Here is a 25,112-nt window from a genome sequence, read left to right on the forward strand (position 1 = left end):
AGGCTAAGGGTGTTTTATAAAACTTAGAAAGTTACAGTGGTTTTACATTGGTTATGAATCTAACTGGCTATCTTTTCAAATCTGACCAACCCTTCAGAAATTTGCTCATGTCCAATCCTCTTCCTGAAGCCCTTTGACAAACACCCATCTTTACAGATCCCCCGCTTCCCTGAAATCTTAAGAGAGAACAACTGGTAATAGATAGTTTGGTGCTTTATTCTACAGTGTCTAGTGTTATTAGTTACTTCCTCCTGAACTATGTTAAAAAAAAAAATCGAGAACTATGGGCTGAATGTTCATGTTGCCCCCCTCCTTACCCCCTGCCCCAAATTTATATGTTGAAATCTAATCCCCATTGTGATGGTGTATGGAGGTGGGGCATTTGGGAGGGATCAGGTCATGAGGGTGGAGTCCTCCTGAATGGAATTAGAGCCCTTATAAAGGAGACCCTAGAGAGCTCCTTTGCCTCCTTCTGCTACATGAGGACACAGCAAAAGACAGCTATCTATGAACCAGGAAGCAGTCCTCACCAGACACTGAATCTGTTAGCACCTTGATCTTGGACTTCCAGCCTCTAGAACTGTGAGAAATTTATTTCTGTTGTTTATAAGCAGTCTACCATATTCTGTTATAGCAGCCCAAGAAGACTAAGATACTGAGAAAAAAAGGGTCATTTTCTATTCATACGTTTTATATTGCTATGTCCTCTAAGGACTAACAACAGAACTGAGCATGCAATTGATATAAAATTATCAGTGGGTGAATTAAGGCACAAAGGGTGAAAAATTAAAATAGAAAATTAGAAAATAGTCAACAACCAAATCTTAGAAGACAAGAAGGGCTCAAACTAACCTTAGAATCTGTTCCAGTTTCTCACTTGGTGCATTCCTGAGGCCTGTGAGCATGGTGTGAAGACGACTCAAGCTATGTGTAGCTGTAGAAACTGGAGTCACACAAGGGCTGTTACCCCTAATGTACCTCACACCAGTAAGTGGGGTAGAGATCCTAAGTGCTTTAGACTAAAGAGGAGGAAAAAGAACATTATTTTAGGTCAAAAAGACCTAAATTATTTTCAATTACTTCATGAATGGGAATTTCAAGCTAATCAGAACTTTATATTATTAATAAATATTAGTGATTTCTGTCACTATTCTTGGAATTTAAACGTTACACCACCAAGAGCCACCACTATCCATGTGAAATTGTGTGAAAGGACAATCTGCACTTCAGCCAACTAAGAAGTTTGTCTCTTAAAAGTTAAATGTTTATGGGAATTCACTGGCAGTCCAGTGGTGAGGACTCCACACTTTCACTTCTGAGGGCCCACGTTCAATCCCTGGTCAGGGAACTAAGATCCCACCAACCACACCGTGTGGCACAGCCAAAAAAAAAGTAAAAATTTAAAAAAAGGTTAAATGTTGAAGATAAGGCATAGTTCCCTATTATTCCTCCTTCAGAACTTAAGCCTGAAGGCAAACATACGCATGAAAATATTAAGGCTAAACTCTGACAAACAGAATTTCACCATTCCCATCTACTGCTATTGCTGTAATTACTCAAAGATTGACAAAGGAAAGCTGAGAATAAATCTGGCCCAAATGATATCCATGATTTAACAAAAGCTCATCTAAATAATCAAATTTGGACTGCCCTGGTGGCGCAGTGGTTAAGAATCTGCCTGCCAATGCAGGGGACATGGGTTCAGCCCTGGTCCGGGAAGATCCCACATGCCACAGAGCAACGAAGCCCGTGCACCACAACTACTGAGCCTGCGCTCTAGAGCCTGTGAGCCACAACTACTGAGCCCACGTGCCACAACTATTGAAGCCCATGTGCCTAGAGCCCATGCTCCACAACAAGAGAAGCCACCACAATGAGAAGCCCACACAATGCAACAAACAGTAGCCCCAGCTCGCCGCAACTAGAGAAAGCCGACGCGCAGCAACGAAGACCCAACGCAGCCAAAAGTAAATAAATAAAATAAAGAAATTTATAAAAAATAAAAAATAATCAAATTTGCTTCACAGAGAGGATAAAACAAACATTCTTAGATGCAGTATACAACCAGATGCAGAATAGCCTTCTTCAGTCTTCTTGCCCTTCTTTACCTTTAGTTACTAGAACGTATCACAGTTTTTCCCCCCAAAGCAGACAGACCTTCAGAGAAATAAGTTTAAGTGAAATTTTTGAACACAAATATGAAAAACATATAACTTAACACCAAGAGTTTAAGCATAAATACATAGGCTATAAATTTAAGAAAACTGAAATCGTGTGAAGTATCTTTTCCAACCAAAACGCTATGAGACTAGATATCAATTACAGGAAAATATCTGTAAAAAATACAAACACATGGAGGCTAAACAATACACTACTTAATAATGAAGTGATCACTGAAGAAATCAAAGAGGAAATCAAAAAATACCTAGAAACAAGTGACAATGAAAACATGACGACCCAAAACCTATGGGATGCAGCAAAAGCAGTTCTAAGAGGGAAGTATATAGCAATACAATCCTACATTAAGAAACAAGAACCATCTCAAATAAACAACCTAACCTTATACCTAAAGCAATTAGAGAAAGAAGAATAAAACAACTCCAAAGTTAGCAGAAGGAAAGAAATCATAAAGATCAGAAATAAATGAAAAAGAAATGAAGGAAACGGTAGCAAAGATCAATAAAACTAAAAGCTGGTTCTTTGAGAAGATAAACAAAATTGATAAACCATTAGCCAGACTCATCAAGAAAAACAGGAAGAAGACTCAAATCAATAGAATTAGAAATGAAAACGGAGAAGTAACAACTGACACTGCTGAAATACAAAGGATCATGAGAGATTACTACAAGCAACGATATGCCAAAAAAATGGACAACCTGGAAGAAATGGACAAATTCTTAGAAATGCATGACCTTCTGAGATTGAACCAGGAAGAAATAGAAAATATGAACAGAACCATCACAAGCACTGAAATTGAAACTGTGATTAAAAATCTTCCAACAAACAAAAGCCCAGGACCAGATGGCTTCACAGGCGAATTCTATCAAACATTTAGAGAAGAGCTAACACCTATCCTTCTCAAACTCTTCCAAAATATAGCAGAGGGAGGAACACTCCCAAACTCATTCTTCGAGGCCACCATCACCCTGATACCAAAACCAGACAAAGATGTCACAAAGAAAGAAAACTATAGCCCAATATCACTGATGAACAGAGATGCAAAAATCCTCAACAAAATACTAGCAAACAGAATCCAACAGCACATTAAAGGATCATACACCATGATCAAGTGGGGTTTATCCCAGGAATGCAAGGAGTCTTCAATATAGGCAAATCAATCAATGTGATACACCATATTAACAAACTGAAGGAGAAAAACCATATAAACATCTCAATAAATGCAGAGAAAGCTTTCAATAAAATTCAACACCCATTTATGATAAAAAGCCTCCAGAAAGCAGGCATAGAGGGAACTTTCCTCAACATAATAAAGGCCATATATGACAAATCCACAGCCAATATCGTCCTCAATGGTGAAAAACTGAAACCATTTCCACTAAGATCAGGAACAAGACAAGGTTGCACACACTCACCACTATTATTCAACATAGGTTTGGAAGTTTTAGCTACAGCAATCAGAAGAAAAAGAAATAAAAGGAATCCAAATTGGAAAAGAAGAAGTAAAACTGTCACTGTTTGCAGATGACATGATACTATACATAGAGAATCCTAAAGATGCTACCAGAAAACTACTAGAGTTAATCAATGAATTTGGTCAAGTTGCAGGATACAAAGTTAATGCACAGAAATCTCTGGCATTCCTATATACTAATGATAAAACATCTGAAAGTGAAATTAAGGAAACACTCCCATTTACCACTGCAACAGAAAGAATAAAATATCTAGGAATAAACCTACCTAAGGAGACAAAAGACCTGTAGGCAGAAAATTATAAGACACTGATGAAAGAAATTAAAGATGATACAAATAGATGGAGAGATATACCATGTTCTTGGATTGGAAGAATCAACATTGTGAAAATGACTATACTACGCAAAGCAATCTACAGATTCAATGCAATCCCTATCAAACTACCAATGGCATTTTTCACAGAACTAGAAAAAAACATTTCACAATTTGTATGGAAACACAAAAGACCCCGAATAGCCAAAGCAATCTTGAGAACGAAAAATGGAGCTGGAGGAATCAGGCTACCTGACTTCAGACTATACTACAAAGCTACAGTAATCAAGACAGTATGGTACTGGCACAAAAACAGAAATATAGATCAATGGAACAGGATAGAAAGCCCAGAGATAAACCCACGCACATATGGTCACCTTATCTTTGATAAAGGAGGCAAGAATATACAGTGGAGAAAAGACAGTCTCTTCTATAAATGGTGCTGGGAAAACTGGACAGCTACATGTAAAAGAATGAAATTAGAACACTCCCTAACACCATACACAAAAATAAACTCAAAATGGATTAAAGACCTAAATGTAAGGCCAGAAACTATCAAACTCTTAGAGGAAAACATAGGCAGAACACTCTATGACATAAATCACAGCAAGATCCTTTTTGACCCACATCCTAGAGAAATGGAAATAAAAACAAAGATAAACAAATGGGACCTAATAAAACTTAAAAGCTTTTGCACAGGAAAGGAAACCATAAACAAGACCAAAAGACAACCCTCATAATGGGAGAAAATATTTGCAAATGAAGCAACTGACAAAGGACTAATCTCCAAAATTTACAAGCAGCTCATGCAGGTCAATATCAAAAAACAAACAACCCAATCCAAAAATAGGCAGAAGACCTAAACAGACATTTCTCCAAAGAAGATATACAGACTGCCAACAAACACAAGAATGCTCAACATCATTAATCATTAGAGAAATGCAAATCAAAACTACAATGAGATATCATCTCACACCGGTCAGAATGGCCATCATCAAAAAATCTACAAACAATAAATGCTGGAGAGGGTGTGGAGAAAAGGGAACACTCTTGCACTGCTGGTGGGAATGTGAATTGGTACAGCCACTATGGAGAACAGTATGGAGGTTCCTTAAAAAACTACAAATAGAACTACCATATGACTCAGCAATCCCACTACTGGGCATATACCCTGAGAAAACCATAATTCAAGAAGAGTCATGTACCAAAATGTTCTCTGCAGCTCTATTTACAATAGGCAGGTGATGGAAACAACCTAACTGTCCATCATCAGATGAATGGATAAAGAAGATGTGGCACATATATACAATGGAATATTTAACTCAGCCATAAAAGAAACAAAATTGAGCTATTTGTAATGAGCTGGATAGACCTAGAGTCTGTCATACAGAGTAAAGTAAGTCAGAAAGAGAAAGACAAATACCGTATGTTAACACATATATATGGAATCTAAGAAAAAAAAATGTCATGAAGAACCTAGGGGTAAGACAGCAATAAAGACACACACCTACTAGAGAATGGACTTCAGGATATGGGCAGGGGGAAGGGAAAGCTGTGACAAAGTGAGAGAGTGGCATGGACATATATACACTACCAAACGTAAAACAGATAGGTAGTGGGAAGCAGCCGCATAGCACAGGGAGATCAGCTCGGTGCTTTGTGACCACCTAGAGGGGTGGGATAGGGAGGGTGGGAGGGAGGGAGATGCAAGAGGGAAGAGATATGGGAACATATGTATATGTATAACTGATTCACTTTGTTATAAAGCAGAAACTAACACACCCTTGTAAAGCAATTATACTCCAATAAAGATGTTAAAGAAAAAACAAAAAAACAGTGCAAGTATCCTATGTAATAAAAATTAGAACAACATTTCCAAATTACAAATGGTTTAACTTTCCACCTAAAATAATGTAATATGTTTCAAATTCTCTACATTCCTAAGATTCATAACCCTCAAAAAACTACAGTATTAAATAAAGCTCAATAAACGCTGGGAAATTAAAGCAAAAAAAAAAAAGACAACCCTCAGAATGGGAGAAAATATTTGCAAATGAAGCCACTGACAAAGGATTAATCTCCAAAATTTACAAGCAGCTCATGAAGCTCAATATCAAAAAAACAACCCAATCCAAAAATGGGCAGAAGACCTAAATAGACATGTCTCCAAAGAAGATATACAGATTGCCAACAAACACATGAAAGAATGTTCAACATCATTAATCATTAGAGAAATGCAAATCAAAACTACAATGAAGTATCATCTCACACCGGTCTGAATGGCCATCATCAAAAAATCTATAAACAATAAATGCTGGAGAGGGTATGGAGAAAAGGGAACACTCTTGCACTGTTGGTGGGAATGTGAATTGATACACCCTCTATGAAGGACAGTATGGAGGTTCCTTAAAAAACTAAAAATAGAATTACCATACGACCCAGAAATCCCACTACTGGGCATATACCCTGAGAAAACCATAATTCAAAAAGAGTCATTGCAGCTCTATTTACAATAGCCAGGCCATGGAAGCAACCTAAGTATCCATCAACAGATGAATGGATAAAGAAGATGTGGCACATATGTACAATGGAATATTACTCAGCCATAAAAAGAAATGAAATTGAGTTATTTGTAGTGAGGTAGATGGACCTAGAGTGTGTCATACAGAGTGGAGTAAGTCAAAGAGAGAAAAATACCGTACGCTAACATATATATATGGAATCTGAAAAAAAAAAAAAGAAAAAAAGAAAATGGTCATGAAGAACCTAGGGGCAAGACGGGAATAAAGACACAGACCTACTAGAGAACGGACTTGATGATACGGGGAGGGGGAAGCGTAAGCTGGGACAAAGTGAGAGAGTGGCATGGACATATATTTACTACCAAATGTAAAACAGATAGCTAGTGGGAAGCAGCCGCATAGCACAGGGAGATCAGCTCAGTGCTTTGTGACCACCTAGAGGGGTGGGATAGGGAGGGTCAGAGGGAGGGAGGTGCAAGAGGGAAGAGATATGGGGATATATGCATATGTATAACTGATTCACTTTGTTATACAGCAGAAACTAATACACCATTGTAAAGCAATTATACTCCAATAAAGATGTTAAAAAAATACATAGGCTAATAAAATATCTTTTCTAATTTTTCCAACAAACTCTGAAAGGTTAAGATAGCTAAAGAGTTTTTTACAATTCAAGATAGTCTATATTTCCCTATGTATTAAATGTGCTTATTCTAGAGATAGTTGTAAAAACACCCAGAAAAATTTTTACCTGGCAACAGAACTATTCAAGTTTCATGAGATACAGAAAAACACAGAAATCTGCCATACAGAAATAAATCTATATGCTTTCTCTGTGAACTAAACAAGAGTAGAGCCAAGACTTTCACTTTGTTTCAAAGAAATTAATTCTGTAATTTTTTTTAGTCAATAAGATGATCTAGGTAGATTAACTACATTCAGATTTCTCCCTATATTTCACAGCTTTTCTTACAGCCACCTTCTTCCCTGTATATGAACCAGTGCCTTGCTGGGAGGAGAAGCAACAGTAGCCAGCAGCATCTCACCACATGGCCCACAGGTAGCAGCGCTACGACATACGACATACGACGACCACAAACAACTTCCTGCCTGTAGTCCTCAAGGTCAGCATGGGGCTTCTTGGTAGCCCTGTTTAAGTTCTTAGTTTAAAGCTTCCTGTGCATTCTGATCAAGAAGAGTCTCTCTTTAACTCCTTAGACCTCTTTTATTGTCTATCAACTCATACTACTAGGTAACCTCTCTTAATTCCAGGTCTTTAAAAGCCATCTGTATCCTAATGACACTATATATATCCTAAGGGTATATATATATATATATATATATATGTATACATACATACATACATACACGGCCCTTACTTTTGCTATGAGCTCTAGTCTTGTATCTCTAAACGGCCTACTTAACTCCTCTACTAGAATATTTAAAAGACATCTCACCCTTAACATGCTCATAACTCTAACTCTTGATTTTTGCCCCCCTAGACTTGTTCTTTCCCCTCAATAAATGTCAGTAGTAAATATTTATGGAATGGCTACAAGCACTGAATATAATACTGGTCACAGACCTCATAAAGCTTATATTCTAATGCAGGGAGACAGATAATAAACAATCCATCTATCCTTCCTTCCTTTCTTCCTCTCTCCCTCTCTTCCTCCCTCTCTTTCTCTCCTTCTCTCTCTCTCTTTCTTTCTATGTATTTATTATCTTGAGACAAACAATTCTTTCTTTCTACCTACCTACCTACCAACCATCAGACACTGATAAATACTAACAGGAACACTAATGGCAGAGTAAGGGGGAAAGCAAGTCCTGAGGTAGGGGAGGATGCTAGTGGTTATTATTTTGTATAGTAGTCAGGTTATCAGAGATCTGAAGGAAGTGAGGAAGTAAACCACATGAGTATCTTGAAGAAACATGCTCTAGGCTGAGGAAACAGCAAGAGCAAAGGCTTTGAGTTGGGAGTACGCTTGGCATATCTGAAGAATGAAAAAGGAGGTTAATGTGGCATGAGTGGAAAGGGTGAGGAGGAAAGTGGTGGGAGATGAATTCGGAGAGGTAGCAGGGCTAGATCACTGAAGACTTTTTGGGCATTTGGAAGCTCTTATACCATTCATCCAACTGGAGTCATCACTGTTCTCTTTTTTTTCACACCCTAGATCCAAGCCATCAGTAAATTCCAGGATATTCATAGCTGTTTTGTTCACTGACATAGCCCCAGTGTCCAGGACACAATCTGGCATACAGCATACCTTGAGAATATTTGTTGAATGAGAAAGCAAACCAGTCTTAAGTCTGGTCTTACAGGTGAGTTACCGCTTGGAATTAGCTACACTGCCTCTGGAAGCACCTGTCAGAAGTTGCTTATTTTCTGTTGTATGAACACCACACAACAGAAGGGAAACTCCTAGTCACCATCATCCTAAGTGTCTGCATGAAATAACACACGATCCTGAAACTCAGTTTAACAGAACTTCCTTAAAGACTACAGATTCTCAGTTTCTCTAGTCTCTTAGACGAAGGTACCAATTTGGGTCAATCAACATTTTCTAAACACTTACTATGTTCAATATGGGCTCTATATGACTGGCCCAACTTCTCAAAACCAACAATCATCAGCATGATACATTCATTTACATTTATATTAAATTCTTTTTCTCAGATCTAACCAAAAATTTTGAAAGTCAAGGTTGACAAAATTTAAAACAGTAAACGTAGAGATATCTTTTTCAATTAAGATAAGTAGGATGTGAATTTTCTTTTTCACACTGGAAGCAAGTAAAACGCACCTACACACACAATTACCAAAATAAAATAGAACCTCTGGCATGTCTGCTCCTGTATTTCCACTCTTCTGGCATGGCTCAACTCACCTTGTCAAAGTGCTGCTGCAAGATGTTTTTCATCTGCACCCTTTCAGCAGTCTCTGTTCCTGAACCAGTATTCAAACACCTTGAGAGTGTCCCAATTTCCTCTTCAGCATCCTCTCCAAGAAAAATCCGCTCATCTAAATTCCCAACAGATAAAACATACTCCTCATAGGCCTTATTGATGGATTTACTATAGGGAAAAAAAATAGGCAAAATGTATACTCACAGAACTGCCATTTCAGTTGTTTTAGGCTACTTGTTTCATTTTTTTCATTCACTAAAAATTCTAATAATTTTGTGAAAGTTAAGTTTTAGTGGGATCACTGTTAATTATAAAAACTGAGGAGTATAAAATGCAAGCTTGCTCCATTATGCTCATGCATTGTATAGTAAGCATATTTTGGTGACAGTATTTCAGGATGGGTATCCTGTACCAAGCTGCCTGGTAGGTACAGCTTCTGGTGAGAAGCCTAATTATCTTTCTTAGCTGCTCCAGGCACGTGTGAAGACCTCAGTACTTCCACATCATCATTCTTCACCTGTGTAGTTCCAAAAGAATTTCTTTATTTCAAAAATCATGACCCAAAAGTTTAACTATTAAAGCTTTAAAGAACAGCTATACAATTTTCAATAAATCTAAAACATGTGCTTCGAGTAATAGTTGATAGAATTTTTTATTGCATCCCTATATTCTGCCACAAGACATATTCTAAATTTCCAGGATACAAACAATAAAAACATGAAACTCTGAGGTTTCCTAGGTACATAATTTTAAACACTAAAGTACGTTTATAACAGAAGTACTCACAAACTCTCTCCAAAATTCCCAGGTTCTAAAAAACCAGTAAGATTTTCTTCTTTTCCCTTAAGGAGCTATGATGAAAGAAAAGATCCTTAAGTCATCGTATTAAATCAAGTCTTTGCCCAGAAGATATTTTCAAATTATTTCTTTACTACTTACAAACCTTTTTTTCATAAAGTTTCCTAATATAGGGTTTCCAGAAATGTTCCTTTATTCCCTTTGCTTCCAAAACTAGGCCGTCATGTAAGGAACAGAGTTTCTCAATGACACAAGGTGGGTCGGAGGAAGGTTTAGAATCCTTAGCGTGAAAATCTTCAGAGAGGCCTGTGATGGGTAAAACCATAGAGATAGCAGGTAGCATTCCATAAACCAAACTGTAATAAACTAAAATATAAATAATAGAGAGTCTAATCAGCACTTGAGTTAGCATATGAGTGTACAGGAAATAGTGTAAGGGCCTAATTTGACTCTATTTAAATATACTTCAAAAATAGCAAATAGAGGTAAAGTGTATCACTGCTCAAAAGATTTCAGTTATTCAGTTATCTACCTGGAGATGGTTAAAAAAGAAAAACTAAAAAAATAATTTAGTATATTGCTATAAGATCTAAAAACCAGAAAAATAAAATTTTGCCAATAAGCGTTACATTCAAATAAAAAATAGCACTTTGAAAAAAATTACTGTTCAAAGTACATACTCTTTATATACTTTGAATTAATTATATTATATGTATTTATCATATTAATTTACAGCCCTTCTTGTTCTAGACTCAATGCAAGAGAAATAAAGAAGAGGAAAAAAAATGAAGGGAAGCAGCTACATAGAAACATAAAAGGGAGTCAGGAAGGAAATAAAGACAGAATACAGAGAACGTTAAACTTACCAGATCAGAAGCAACTGAAGGAATTAACTCCACTAACTTTAAAAATCTACCTTGAGATTCAGACAAGCTGAAATTCTAATTGTAACCACTCCACAACTGACAATCACTCAGAATCCTACCAAGGTATGATTCAAATAGCAGCAGCATTATATACTAGCTCAATAAAGACTTTTTAATATTTGCTTTTATACATCATAAGTTGGTGTCTTACTGTATATCGTTCATAGAAATTATATACCTTAAAGCCTACTAAATGGATTGCCAAAATAACTATCATTTCCAAACACCTCTTAGTTTAGAGTTTTAAATTCATTTTACTTATTTTAGAACCATAGCTATTCCTCTTCTGTAGAAAAGATCTGAAATGGAGATTCTTTCAATAAATCCGCTTTGACCTCCTCCTGTGTGTCAGGCGTGAAACTTACCAATGTAGAAAATCACCGTGAGCTCTAATGTCATCTTTGCTACTCCAGGTTTTTAAATTCCTTCTTGTTGGGTATATATTTCTAAAGTTGTCATCTAAGACTTTAAACTTTGTGATAATTGCAATTTCTTTTTCCATAAATATTTTTACATAGAGCTCAACGCCTAGTTATAAGTACTCTGGATAACTACGGTGATGAAGCTTTGAAAAGCATTTATGTTCTCTGATGCTAGGAAAGCTGTAGTATGTGTACAACTCCCAACAGTAAACATAATGTAGAAATGTGAGTTGTCTGATAGTCTTTGATTTACAAACGTACCTTTAAAATTAGGGTTCACAAGTTCTTTACGATTGGAACATTGAAGGGCATTTCCATAAACTAAGTCCAAAGCACACAGCAGAAGATGGTAAGAATTAACCAAATCGTCACTAATCATGGGGAAATTACCTACAGGATTATAAACAATTATAGAGTTAAATTTGCATCAACTTCACAATATTTTTAAAATAATTTCTTCCTTTAATTAAAATGACATTATACAACAGTGTACAAAGCTGACTCAAGAGCTACAGAAAGTGTTTTGGCAAATTTACAGTTTGAAATATTAAACTCTTAGAAATTTATTAAACGATAAGAGTAAGACTAAGAAGCCCGCCAGCCGCAACTAAGACCTGGCGCAACCAAATAAATAAATTAAAAAAATAAATATTTTTTTAAAAAGAGTTTAAGAAAAACCAAAACTTTACTAAAAATGCCATTCATTAATATTCATTAAATAAGCATTTATTAAATGCCTAGTAGCTGATCAAAATTTTATCATCATTGGTTTTTCTTTTGAAAATTCTGAAACAAACAACTTCATAAATTATCTCAAGCTGTAAGAAATTGTTTGGTATGAAAATATTTTTCTGTCAAGAAAACTGGTAGAAATACTTAGATGGGAAAAGCTGAAAAAATGATTAATATAATTATTTTTTCATGTATGTGTTTTAAAAAGACCAGAAACTATAATCAGACTCCTAACAGTAATATTTTAAATACTTTTCGATGTAGTAATACAAGCTCATATAAATTAACGCAACAGGACCACAATAAAAGATATTTCAGTTCTAGAGCTAGTATCCCAGGAATAACTGTTGATGCTTGGTAAGAAAAAAATAAACCAAAACCTAAACCTAAAGAAACATGTCATTTCTGTAGTTCTGGTTTAACTCTAACATTGAAAACAGTTTTTAAAGACAGTTAAAACAGTTTTATTATTCTTAGAAATTAAGAAATGTTTCTAGATTTTTTGTATCTTTAAGCATTAAACACTGCATATATATGCTTCATATTGATTTTACACTCTTATAACATCAGATGAATTCAACTTAAATAGCTAACATACATCTGAAGAATTATTTCTAAACCTTGACATTTTCACACTAAATGCCTACCCAAATGCATACGCACACACACTCACACTACTTTGTTTCAGGCTGTTTTCTCTCCTTTCCTCTAAAGAAAGTTACCACTTACCTCAGCATAGCAGGATAAGCAATTCTTTTTTTTTTTTTAATAGATGGAAATATTTCAACAAATCAATTTAAATGGATTAAAGAGAAAAAATAGTTGTCTGCTGCCAAAAAGACAAATGATAATTAATAGGCTAAACTTTGCATTGATATAACCAAACTAACTTGCGTGCTTTCACAAAAAAGATACTTAATATTAAAATATATTCAATTCCTCAAATGTAAAACAGGAAGTGGTACCTAGCAGTTTCAAGCTACAAAGCCCTACACACTGACAAGCCTAAACTTGTCGCTGGTGTGTACCTGCCATGGAAGGAAATAACTGGCAGCACAGTGACTTCTAACAAAAATCTGAAATGCCCCTAAAGATCAGAATCTAAACTCCAGGACTCTCCCATCATGACATACTCTACATTTCAAATCCTGACTTTAGAAATAAATCTCACTTCCTGAGATATTTTATCTTTCAATCAACAAAGATAATCTGACTGAAGACTTGGGATAACATGTAAAACAGGAAGTGGCACCTAACAGTCCTCAGTCCACAAAGCCCTTCAGGACAACAAGCCCAAACTTGTCAGTGGTGCGTACTTGCCATTGGAAGTCAACAAAGATAACAGGCAAAAGTTAGCTTGTTTATCAGGAATGAGACAATCTGGGATGCCCACTGTTGCAGACAAAGTCATGAAAAAGTTGTCTATAAGAGTACACCTTCCCCCAAATAACTAAATCAAGAACTGAATAAAACCAACTAAACTACTCTATTGGAAAACATCCTAGTGAATCATAAACGATCATAGTGCTGGATCGTGGGTAGACAAAGGCTCTTTAGACCAAATAATTATATACGGAATTAATAATAGTAAGGTAAAACTCAAACACTGAGTTAATTGTAGAGACAAAAAATACGCCACCCCAGTTGATCAAGTGAGACCAAGACCTAAATAAAGACAATACACTTATTTTCCAATAATTTATATAGTACCAAATACTTACCTCCAAGTATACATATGCCATAAAAGACATAAAACAGATAAAAATCCTAGAAGTCAGATATACCTGCCCATAATCTACTGTCAAGACTAATATCATAATATAACACCAGCCACAGTAAGCCAAGTGGTAGCAAATGTTCCAACCACCATGAAAACAGTTTATACGCTCTTAAGTCTTTCTAAATTTCATGCCACTGATCACACCACCTTCATCTCCGCTAAGGAAACATCCAGTGTGATGGAAAGCAAAAATAACCAAGAGCTTATTTTTGACAAAGAAAGATTTTTCTTTTCAATCAAGCATGCAACTCAGGGAAGGAAGAATAAGTTCTAACCTAACTAGCTAGAAAGGACCAGCTACAATCAGACAAATCGCAGGGACACCAAGGGAGTGACACATCCCTGCTAGAGGGCCTACACATGCGGCATGAAACCAAGAGCTAGGAGATGTGGATTCAAATCCTAGCTCTGTTTCTAGCAGCTAGTTTCTGGGCCTCAGTTATTGACTCTTTAAATAAGTTGGGCAAATTGATCTAATAATGAGAATCTCTTATATTTATGAAACACCTGCCAGCTCTAATAATTTTTTGCTTTTAACTTTGCATTTTATTGGGATATCTTAATGGCAAAGGCATTCTACATAATCTATAGAAAAATCTGTGTAACTGTACTTTCTGCTTTTCTGTATATTAGTAAGAATCATTTCTACATAGAAATACAGAGAGGTAAGAACCTGCTGTATAGCACAGGGAACTCCACTTCACTGTACAGTAGAAACTAACACAACATTGTAAAACAACTATACCTCAATTAAAAAAAAAAAAAGACACTATGCCTAGGAATAAGCTGCATAAATTTACACATATTTTATATTTCATTTCAATAAACTTAGTGATAGTCAATTCATTCCTGATTTTAAAAAAATACAGAGAGGACAATAATAATAATAAAAATGTATTTCACTGAATGCAGACCTTGGACAGGTTAAGTGAGAAGAGGAGGTAGAGAAAATAAGTTGTATCTAAAGGTATTTGATCAAGCATATTTATCTGAGCAAGATATAAAAAGTAATCTGAACTACTTTGAGAACGATCAGTCCCACTCAATTAAATAAGACATGTCTCATGAAAAATACAGCCCAAGATATAAGCACAGACACACTAATGTGTTTCAGTCCATAATTCAGAGATAATGTGCTTTGGAAAAAATGTTGTGTAAGAACAAAACGAAGGATTTTCCATCTAATGAAGGAAGTTTGGGATACTGTAAAGAAATTCAAAAGACTCTTATGAAAAGGCAATACTTAAAAAAGAACCTGGGACTAAAATCCTTGAGAAATTTTTCAGTGAGAATCTTTTCCTGATACACATTATAGGTTGACAACAGTAGTACCTGAACTTTTAAATAAACCAATATTTAAATAAATATCACTCTTTCCTTACCTTTTGCATATATAAAAAGCACCCAACAAAAATGGAAAACTTCAGACACGGTACAGGGCTGTCGCCTTTGAGGGAGAAAAAAGTCATGAGATAACAGAAGAATCAGAAAAAGACATGACAAATGACTGTAAACTAGGTGAGAAACAAAACCCACAGTTAGTGGGAGTGACAACAGATTCATTTCACATGGAAAATGTGCAAGAAGTTCTGCTCCAACCAAATACTGGTAAGGGAATAGCTGGGAGCGAGGGAAAGCACTCATCATAGAAGAAAATTCTGAAGAACTGTAAAAGCTTTTGCAGGTCAATATAAGTAAGGTAGAAAATAAAACGAGGGCTTCCCTGGTGGCGCAGTGGGTGAGAGTCCGCCTGCCGATGCAGGGGACACGGGTTCGTTCTCCGGTCTGGGAAGATCCCACATGCCGCGGAGCGGCTGGGTCCGTGCGCCATGGCCGCTGAGCCTGCGCATCCGGAGCCTGTGCTCCGCAACGGGAGAGGCCACAGCAGTGAGAAGCCCGCGTACCGCCAAAAAAAAAAAGAAAATAAAACGAGTAACAATAGTTCTTCTGATGACATCAGCAAGGCTAATGCTGCTTTAAGACCCATGTATGCAGGCAGATATTCCTCCAACTTTTTTCCCCTCCATCATAGTTGATGAAATGTAAACCCTCCCTCCCTAAAGACATTCCAGATTATATATCGAGTCACAAAAGGATTTTTTTTTTTTTTTTTTTTGGCTGTGCTTCACAGCATGCGGGATCTTACCCCGACCGGGACCGAACCTGTGCCCCCTGCAGTGGGAGCTCGGAGTCTTAACCACTGGACCGCCAGGGAAGTCCCACAAAAGGACTTTTTAGTGTAAATTCGGGACTCCCCATAATTCCTTATACTTCTATCATTAGGAGTACCTGTTGCAGGGAGGAGGAAGGGGGAAAATAAAAGAGTACCTGTTGTATTTGCTAAGTTGTTTGCTACAGGGAGTTTCAGACCTGTTTTAAACTTGCCTTTTCTACCAAATCCTCTGCCAATGTTTAGATAAGACATCTGTTGGTTCCGTAACCCAATAGCCTTATTCTACCAAGGTGCTTTGAAGAGAAGAATCTGAAGACTGGGGTTTAGTTCCCACACTGTCATTAGCTAAGTACACTTGCTCTCCACATGCCTTAGTCTCTCCATCTGCTAAAGGATCGTTTTACTTGGGTATAATACTGTATTTAATTCACCAGTCGATGGCAAGGATTAAACGTCATTCCCTGCTTTAAAAAGTTGCCTCCCCAACATAGGCACGTGATAAACTATCTAGTTTTGATACCTAGCAAGATAAAAGTCAAACATTTTAGAAGCCATTCTAACTTACAGTTATAAGATAAATAAGTCCAAGCGATGTAATGTACAATATAAATATAATTAACACTGCTGTATGTTATATATGAAAGCTAAGAGAATAAATCTTAAGAGTTCTGATCAGAAAGAAAAATTATTTTTCTATTTAATTTTGTATTTCTAAGTGAGATGATGGCTGTTCACTAAACTTACTGTGGTCATCATTTCATGATGTATGTAAGTCAGATCATTATGCTGTACACCTTAAACTTATATAGTGCTGCATGTTAATTATACCGCAATAAAACTGAAGAAAAAAACAACAACACTCAAGCCACTCTAAAAATTGGCTCTAGAACTCTAGAACAAACTTAACCTACTTAGCCAAATTTCCTCCTACTTTGCTGCTTTGGTGTCTTCATTCTTCATCCTCTGCATAGAAGGCTACCTGTATCTCCAAATTCACCTATCAAAATCCTACCCATCCTTCCAGACCTATTTCTGCTTACTCCATGGAACCTTACCTAACTGGCTTATACAGAGTGGCTTATTTTTGCCTCAAAAGTCCTACATTTCTATTATCTTTTGCACTTATACATGCCTCTCCCTGACTATACTTACTGTAAGCTCTCAAAGGACAGTGACTCTGGGTTTTGGTTTTGTTTTGTTAACATTTGTATCCTACATACAGTAAGTTCTCAATAAATACTCAGTGAGAAATTTTCAAAGACCAGTGTGTGAGATGCAGTACTGAGTCATGGTGAAGAGCTCCACACTTACTCTGTGACCTTGGCCAAATTACTTAACCTCTCAAAGGCTTGTTTCCCCCAATCTGTAACAACAGTATCAACCTCATAAAGCCGTCGTAATGAATAACTGAAGTAATACATGCTTAAGTCTTAGAAGAGTCCCTGCCCCATAATAAATACTCAGTAAATGGTATATATTACTATTACTAATATTAGCCAAAAGTACTAATAAAAAGTATACAGGGTGATATAGATGTAAAATTTTTAGATAAACTTATCTTAGAATTTTCTGAATTAGAATTAAGTAGTCCATACACCCTAATAAATATCAAAGCAAATACAATCTGAAATCATTTTCTACAACACTTCAAAGAAAGAAGATATTCTATATCTTTCTATAAATGATCGTATCAGCCTCACTTAGACTCAGAAACAAGCTTCTATCCAAACTTTAAAATACTTAATTATAAATAGACAATTCCCTAAAACTGCAAGCAAACTAGACCAGCTGCTTCCGTATCAGTGGGGTTGAGTATATAAAAATGAACATAGTTTTATTTTTTAAAGCTGCTCACTTACTGTAAACATCCTTCACAGTTTGGGAACAATTTTATATTGAAAGAGAAGCAAACATTATTCATTCAATTACAATAACTTCTTTTCCCCTACTTTTCTTGTCAACATTTTTCTAGTTCTATTTTAAGAACAAATTTTCATTTCTACTTCATGAAAAAACTTTCGTGATAAAAGTAGAGAATTTGTATCCCATAATTGCCCTTATCTACCAGGAAAGATGGAAAACATCAAGCCAGAATAAGTTTACAGACTTGCAGACATAGTCAGAAACAGAATTTCATAATAGTTTCAGTTTTCAGTTCCACTATTCTCCCCCCAGTCCAGTTTCTCTACTTTTCACTGGTTGTAAACATAAAAATAATAGAGAAGCCTTTTCAGGGGGATTTTTTTACTATTCAGTTTGACATAAAAGTCAAATAAAGAAATAGTCTATATATATTATAATATGTAGAAAATAATAGAAATAGTCAATATCGTCGATAATAGAAAATTAAGTAGTTAAATTCTATACCCAAGATTGCTAACTGGTGAGAGTACCTAAGGTCTGATTTTTGCATTTTCGGTTGCTTAAATGAACAGGGAAAGTTTATAGAGACAGAGATTCCACACATTTTGCAACGTGAAAGAAGCCAAACTCTTCAGAGCTAACATACAATGAAAAGCAAGAAATTATTACCGGAAAAAAAGATTACTTATGAAATCACATTTGTTTCTTAAGACCAGCAAAATAAACTGAGGGACACAAACTAAGGGATCAAAACTGTGGTACAGGGCTTCCCTGGTGGCGCAGTGGTTGAGAGTCCGCCTGCCAATGCAGGGAACACGGGTTTGTGCCCCGGTCCGGGAGGATCCCACATGCCGCGGAGCGGCTGGGCCCGTGAGCCATGGCCTCTGGGCCTACGCGTCCGGAGCCTGTGCTCCGCAACGGGAGAGGCCACAACAGTGAGAGGCCCGCGTACTGCAAAAAAAAAAAAAAAAAAAAAAAAACAAAAAAAAAAAACTGTGGTACAGACAAATGTGTATTCCTGCTTAACAAATATAAAAACATACCGCTGTTTTCTTCCTCTTTGTTGACGAGGCTGCTCCTCTTGAGGATATTTAAAAATGTCCTGAAAAATGGGTTCATATTTCTTAAAGATTACAGCAGAAACAGTGAAGTTTCTTTCTAATCTCTCAGTCCGTTCTCTGAACTGTGCGGGTAGGTTTGCCATGTCCTCCCATTTCTTCATCTTGTGAAAAAATTCAATTAAGCTGATATTAAAAATAAAAAATGAGATTTTTTTTTGTAATTAACACAGGGTAAAATATACAAATTAGATAATTAAAAGTAAATTGAAATTAACTCATTAAATTATATTACTTTTAGACAGTGATATAAAATCACAACTCACGTCTCTCTGGCTAGCTTAATCTCACAGATTGGTTTATTTCTCTCATCTTCCAAATCTAATTTCCCTAATCTCTTTTCCTGAGATTATCTAAAAGTTTTTAAAAAGTATGAAATACATATCAATACAAAAGAAGTGGAAAATAAGTAGTTAACCAGAGAACATAACCAACACTCATGTAACGATTGCCAGATTTAACAAATATTAACATATCAAATAAATTTTGCCATGTTTGCTTCAGATTCTACAGAAACAGCCAGTTCCCTTTGGACTCTCCTTCTCCAAAGATAAGTACCACTGTATAGTCTGAGTCTTCCCATCCGAGTTTTTACGCTTACTATGTGATTATATATGTACCCATAAACAGTTTAGTAGTGTCTTTTGTATGTGTGGTTTTAAAATTTTATATAAATGGTATCATACTGTAAGTAGCATTCTACAACTTGTTCTTTCATTCAATATGTTTATGAGAGTAATGTTTTGTAGATCTAATTTTTAATTGCTAAAAATATTCCTTCATATGAACTACCATGTTTTGCGTTCATTCCCCAACCAATGGAAATAGAGGTTTCTAATTTTTCACTATAACAAAAATGCTGTAATGAACACATTTCTGTACTTGTATGCTGACGTTTCTTTAAGAACTACCCTGAGAAGCAGAATTGCTGAGTCAGAGAATATGCATCTTCAACTTTACTAGATACTGCCAAATTTCCCACTAGAGTGATTGTGCCGATTTATACTCTCTCCAATGTACACCAGCAATACAGAGTTCCTGTTTCCCTACATAATGACCAAACTTGGTATCGGGAGACTCCAAATTTCCCCAATCTGATGAGAATGAAATATTACCTTATTTTTACTTCGAACTTCCTTGATTACTTGTGAGATTGAACATCTTTGCCTACATCTATTAGCTATGTGAGTTTAGGCCTTTGTGAAATCATATACTTTTCCCATTTTTTAGTAGCTATTTGTCAATTATTTAACTATTTGTTAGTAGTCCTTTATGTAATTCTGAATACTAATCTTTTGTTACACTGTAAATATCTTCTCCCAATCTGCTCTTTCTTTTTAATCCATTTAGTCCATTATGGCAGAGAAGTAAATAATCTGAACCCATAGGTAAAAATTTAAAAATAAAAATTGAGCTTTCGAATTGGAAATAAAACTGAAGTCTGAGATATTACTTGCATTAAAATATTAGGTAAGTTAAGTTTACTAGAGTTTATAATGATGATTCCATAATTTGACCTTTGCTTCTAAAGCCCCTTGTTTGTCATTTAACTGGATGAGTCTGACTCCACTTTTCTTCTTTGTAATGATTATACTTTGCACCTTATTTAAGCCCACTTCTGCAGGTTTACAGCCCAGCTGTTCAACTCTTTACACACTGCCTCTTGTTCTTAGGCCTAAATATAACTCAGGATGGAGTTCAAGGTTAAAAAATAGACTACAGCTAAAAGATTACATTTCTTGTTAATTATTTTAATAGTAAGTGATTTTTTTTTTAAACCACTAGGTCCATAAATTTTGACAGTGGCACTTCCTCCAAAATGCCAAACATCCTTTTTCCACCAATCTTTAATAAGCCATGAGAAGATTAACCCAAACGGCACAAATAATAAATGTAATCAATTCAATTACACAACAGATAGAAAAAGCAATTTCTGCCTCCTCTTTAGATACAAGTCCGGTACATGTAGTTCTCAGTTTAATACCATATAATATTTACTTTTTCAATTTAGAGTATCTTTACTTAGAATTCTCCCAATATTACACAATGATAAGTCATTGTGTAATATTAGCCTAATAGTAATGAAAATGTAATTGATTATCTTAATGTAATTAAATGTAATGATAATCTAATAGTAAACGCTTCATACAAGTGCCAAATACGCTAAAATTTAATTATTTTTCACCAAAGAAATAAAATATAATGGACACTAACTTAGATGTGGCAAAGAAAAACCATGACCTAACTTCTAAATTTAGCACTCCATAGGTACAAATGCTTGGAAAATGATAAAGAGGATTCCTACTGTCACTATGCTTTTATATTAGTCACACTCTACAAACTCTGACATAGTTACCTCTGCTCTGAACATCTCAGGATTCTAGTTAAAGATACATAGTTTCCTTCAACTGTCCCTTTGCTTACAGTTGGCACAGATTTTCTGCAAGCCACATATAAGGCACATGCTAACCAATGAAGATCATTTCCCTGTAAAATAAAAGAAAATTGATTTTTAGCTAATGAACTATATATATTTCAGTATGAAAAACTCGTTTAAATTCAAAGTGTTATTTATATGTTTGTGGGAAACTGCATTTTCAATGATGTCCCTGTCCCAGATGCTCTTCGTATAATGTGACACCGACATTCTTCCACGGAGAGGGTGAAGTCTGTGTTCTCTCACTTTGAACTCGCTCAACCAGTACCACAGGTGAAAGTGATGCTATGTAACTTTCAAGATCATAAAAGGCAATACAGATTCCACCTGGTGCTCCCTCTCAGGACATACACCGTGGAAGTCCCAGCATGGGAGGAGATCACCTTGGGCAAATTACTTAACAATTGTAGAGGCTCACTTTTCTTACCTGAGGACTGTGAGAATTGAGAATTACAAGTATAAAGCACAGAAAATACAAGAAATCAAGAGATAAAATTCTGTAACCACTATTCTATATTAAATATCATATGAGCTTTATTTTCCAGGGTACACTTCCACGAGACTGACACCCGACATTATCTTACAGCATCTGACTAATAGTTCCACAAGGGCAGGGATTTTATGTTTTGTGCCTTGCTCTATCCCCAGCACCTATGTAACAGTGTCTGGCCATGAACAGGTGATCAAAAAATATCTGGGAAATGAATGAATATTCATTCACTTATTGGGTAAACTGAGCTAAGAATCTGAGATCGAAGTCTTTAAAAAACTGAGAAATCAAACAAGTATTTTTTTTTTTTCTTTTTGCGGTATGCGGGCCTCTCACTGTTGTGGCCTCTCCCGTTGCGGAGCACAGGCTCCGGATGCGCAGGCCCAGCGGCCATGGCTCACGGGCCCAGCCGCTCCGCGGCATATGGGATCCTCCCAGACCGGGGCACGAACCCGTATCCCCTGCATCGGCAGGCGGACTCTCAACCACTGCGCCACCAGGGAGGCCCCAAACAAGTATTTTTAAAAATAACTTACTAACCATCTATTATTTGTCACTTGCTTATATAACCCTGGGCTCCACACAACTTAACCACTGTGAGTTGAAATAATGCTTTTTCTATCTAATTTACAGGGTTATCCTGAGGGTAAAATAAGAGTTTATTTGGAGGCAGTTATGCCCATCACCAAAAAAGAGTCCTTCTCTTTGTCTGCCTACAGGAACCACTAGGAAAGAAACAAGAACATGGCCTATTCAGCCAGATCACCAAAGCATGTGAAAGAGCTTTGTAAACTCCAAAGCACTCTCCATATGAGTGTTTCATGCTCCAGAAACTCCACGTTACCTTATTTAACCATCAGAACAGCTTTGTAAGGTAGGTACAAATATCTCAAAGTAACATACCACAAAATTGACTTTGGAATGGTTAAGTAAATTGCCCAAAGTCACCTAGGTCTGTCAGGTTCCAAAGCCAGTATATTACTAGCTTCCCCTCCCCACCACCACCCGCCCCGCTGCAGATGTAAAAATGGGCAAGAACTGAATTAAAATTCTATTAATGCAAGAATAAAAAAGTAATAACCTTAGTGAGTGCCACACAGGCAAAAACACCCTCTTATAGTTAAATAACACCTCGGTTAGGCCTTCCCATTCTGAGCCTATTTGCCCTACTCTTTCCACAAACTACTCAACAACTTAAAATCGTATGGCCTGCAGTTTAAATACCACTCACACAGGCAGTCAAACAGTGGATAAACAATGCAGACTTCCGTGTCACTTCCCATTGGCCCATAAAGGGGAGGTGCCTACAGGGTTGAGCCTCACTGGCTAGAATGGCCATTTTCTCCGCTGCAAGCCCCGTCGGAAGAAAGGGACAAAACATGCCTAGATCGCAGCGACTATAAGAGTCCTGGGCAATGTCTGGGGTGACCAATAGGTCCTCAAGGTCGTCGCAGTCCTGACTTCCTAGAGACAAATACGTGTCTTTATCCAGGCGGGCAGAAAGCCCGTTTCATTTGCGCAGGGGAAAGATTCGTCTTTGTTCACACATACATAAACACAGCTCGAAACGTAACGCCTTTACTCAAACGGAGGCAATGGCCTGGACAAAGGCAATTTGGTACAGTTCAAAAAGAACTGAAGAAGAAGCCCGGAAACGCAGGCGCTAACATCGGGTTAATTTCAGCGCTAACGCAGGCAAGCCCCCGCCCCACCCCACCCCACCCCCTTCTGCGTATGGTCTTGACAACTGCACCCGTTCATCCTGCCAACAAGGTGCTTGTGTTTTTGTAATCAGACCGCAGCACGACCTCAGCCTCGCGGTGCTACTTTAGGGCAAGGGCTGTTCCCGCTTCGGAACCGGAGAGGGAAGAGCAGCGAGACAGGGTTCACTTTCAGGGCCGCTACAGAGCTTTTCAAAAGCCAGGTTTCCAGGACGAAGGTGCGCAAAGAGGACTCCCTCTGCGCTCCAGGCTGGGGACCCAGAGAGCCGGGACCGGCCGGGGCGGAGGAGTCCCCCCTCCCCGCCAACCGCGGGGCGCCCGAGCCGGGGAGACAAGGGGCCCCATTCCCGGAGGCGGGGCGGGACCACTAGGCCCGGAAAGCCGCTCGTCTCCTCCCCCCGGGCGCACCTCCAGCGTGTAGCTCTCGCTCATGCTCCTGTAGCTGTCCCAGGCCTCGGCCCGAGCCGCCTCGTCCATGTTCAGGCGGCTGCACAGCTCGTCGAACCGCTGTTGGGTCTGAGGGGCCGGCGACCGGGTCGACTGCGCTGCGTCCTCCGCCTCGGCATCGTCCTCCTCCTCCTCATCCGAGGCCGCCGCCGCCGGAAGGGGAGGGGGGGGCGGCGGCGGCGATTGGTTGCCTCCCGACGGCATAGCGACACCTGGGCGGCGGGGCCTCAGGTGAGCCGAGGGCCTGGGCCCCCAGCCATTCAAACCGCGAAGCGCCCGCCAGTCGGCCGACTGCTTGCCGACTGCGCCGCGGCCAACGGCGCTGGACCACACATCGGCGCCCGTAGTTCCGAGCACGGATTGATGGGAAATGTAGTCCAGGACGGGGGCCCACGGGGATCAAAAATCATATTTAGAAAAATCATCTCGCGTCGTCTCCCTCGGGTGGAAATAAAAGCGATTTCTCTCCGTTTCAAGTACCTCCTCATCGGGAGACCATTCAGCAGGGCTGTACTGAAGAGAAAACATCCAAGAAATGTTGACATGTGAAAGTTTAGTGTCCAAAGTGTCCCCAGAAATAACACTCATCACCTGCGTCTACTTATCTAAAAAATAAAGATAATAGTAACGGCCTGTCTGCCTAAATTCAAATTTCGGCGTCATTCCTAATTCTAGTTCTTTCCTATGTTTTAATTTTATTTGCGACTTTCAAATAATTATTGGATTTTTTTTTAAGTAGTAATTCTTTTTTTCCCCATAGGGTGAATTTACATTCACTATAAGTGACATATTTGTCCTACTTTCAGTCAC

The 25,112-nt window shown here is 37.6% G+C and overlaps 1 protein-coding gene across 1 annotated transcript in view; it reads right to left on the reverse strand.

The window, feature by feature from the left end:
• Window positions 1-24,755, reverse strand: part of RBL2 (RB transcriptional corepressor like 2) — a 50,868-nt gene extending 26,113 nt beyond the window's left edge. The window contains exons 1-9 of the mRNA XM_082605637.1: window positions 24,264-24,755; window positions 21,564-21,694; window positions 19,133-19,333; window positions 15,436-15,500; window positions 11,803-11,931; window positions 10,339-10,499; window positions 10,182-10,246; window positions 9,377-9,563; window positions 853-1,019 (exon numbers count right to left, since the gene is read on the reverse strand). Coding sequence (XP_082461763.1) covers window positions 853-1,019; window positions 9,377-9,563; window positions 10,182-10,246; window positions 10,339-10,499; window positions 11,803-11,931; window positions 15,436-15,500; window positions 19,133-19,333; window positions 21,564-21,694; window positions 24,264-24,506 — 1,349 coding nt within the window. The 5' untranslated portion in view covers window positions 24,507-24,755. The remainder of the gene's footprint in view (window positions 1-852; window positions 1,020-9,376; window positions 9,564-10,181; window positions 10,247-10,338; window positions 10,500-11,802; window positions 11,932-15,435; window positions 15,501-19,132; window positions 19,334-21,563; window positions 21,695-24,263) is intronic.
• Between the last annotated feature and the right edge of the window lie 357 nt (window positions 24,756-25,112).

The sequence above is a fragment of the Mesoplodon mirus genome (genome assembly GCF_964341445.2).
Source record: "Mesoplodon mirus genome assembly, chromosome: 19".
NCBI classification, from domain to species: domain Eukaryota; kingdom Metazoa; phylum Chordata; class Mammalia; order Artiodactyla; family Ziphiidae; genus Mesoplodon; species Mesoplodon mirus.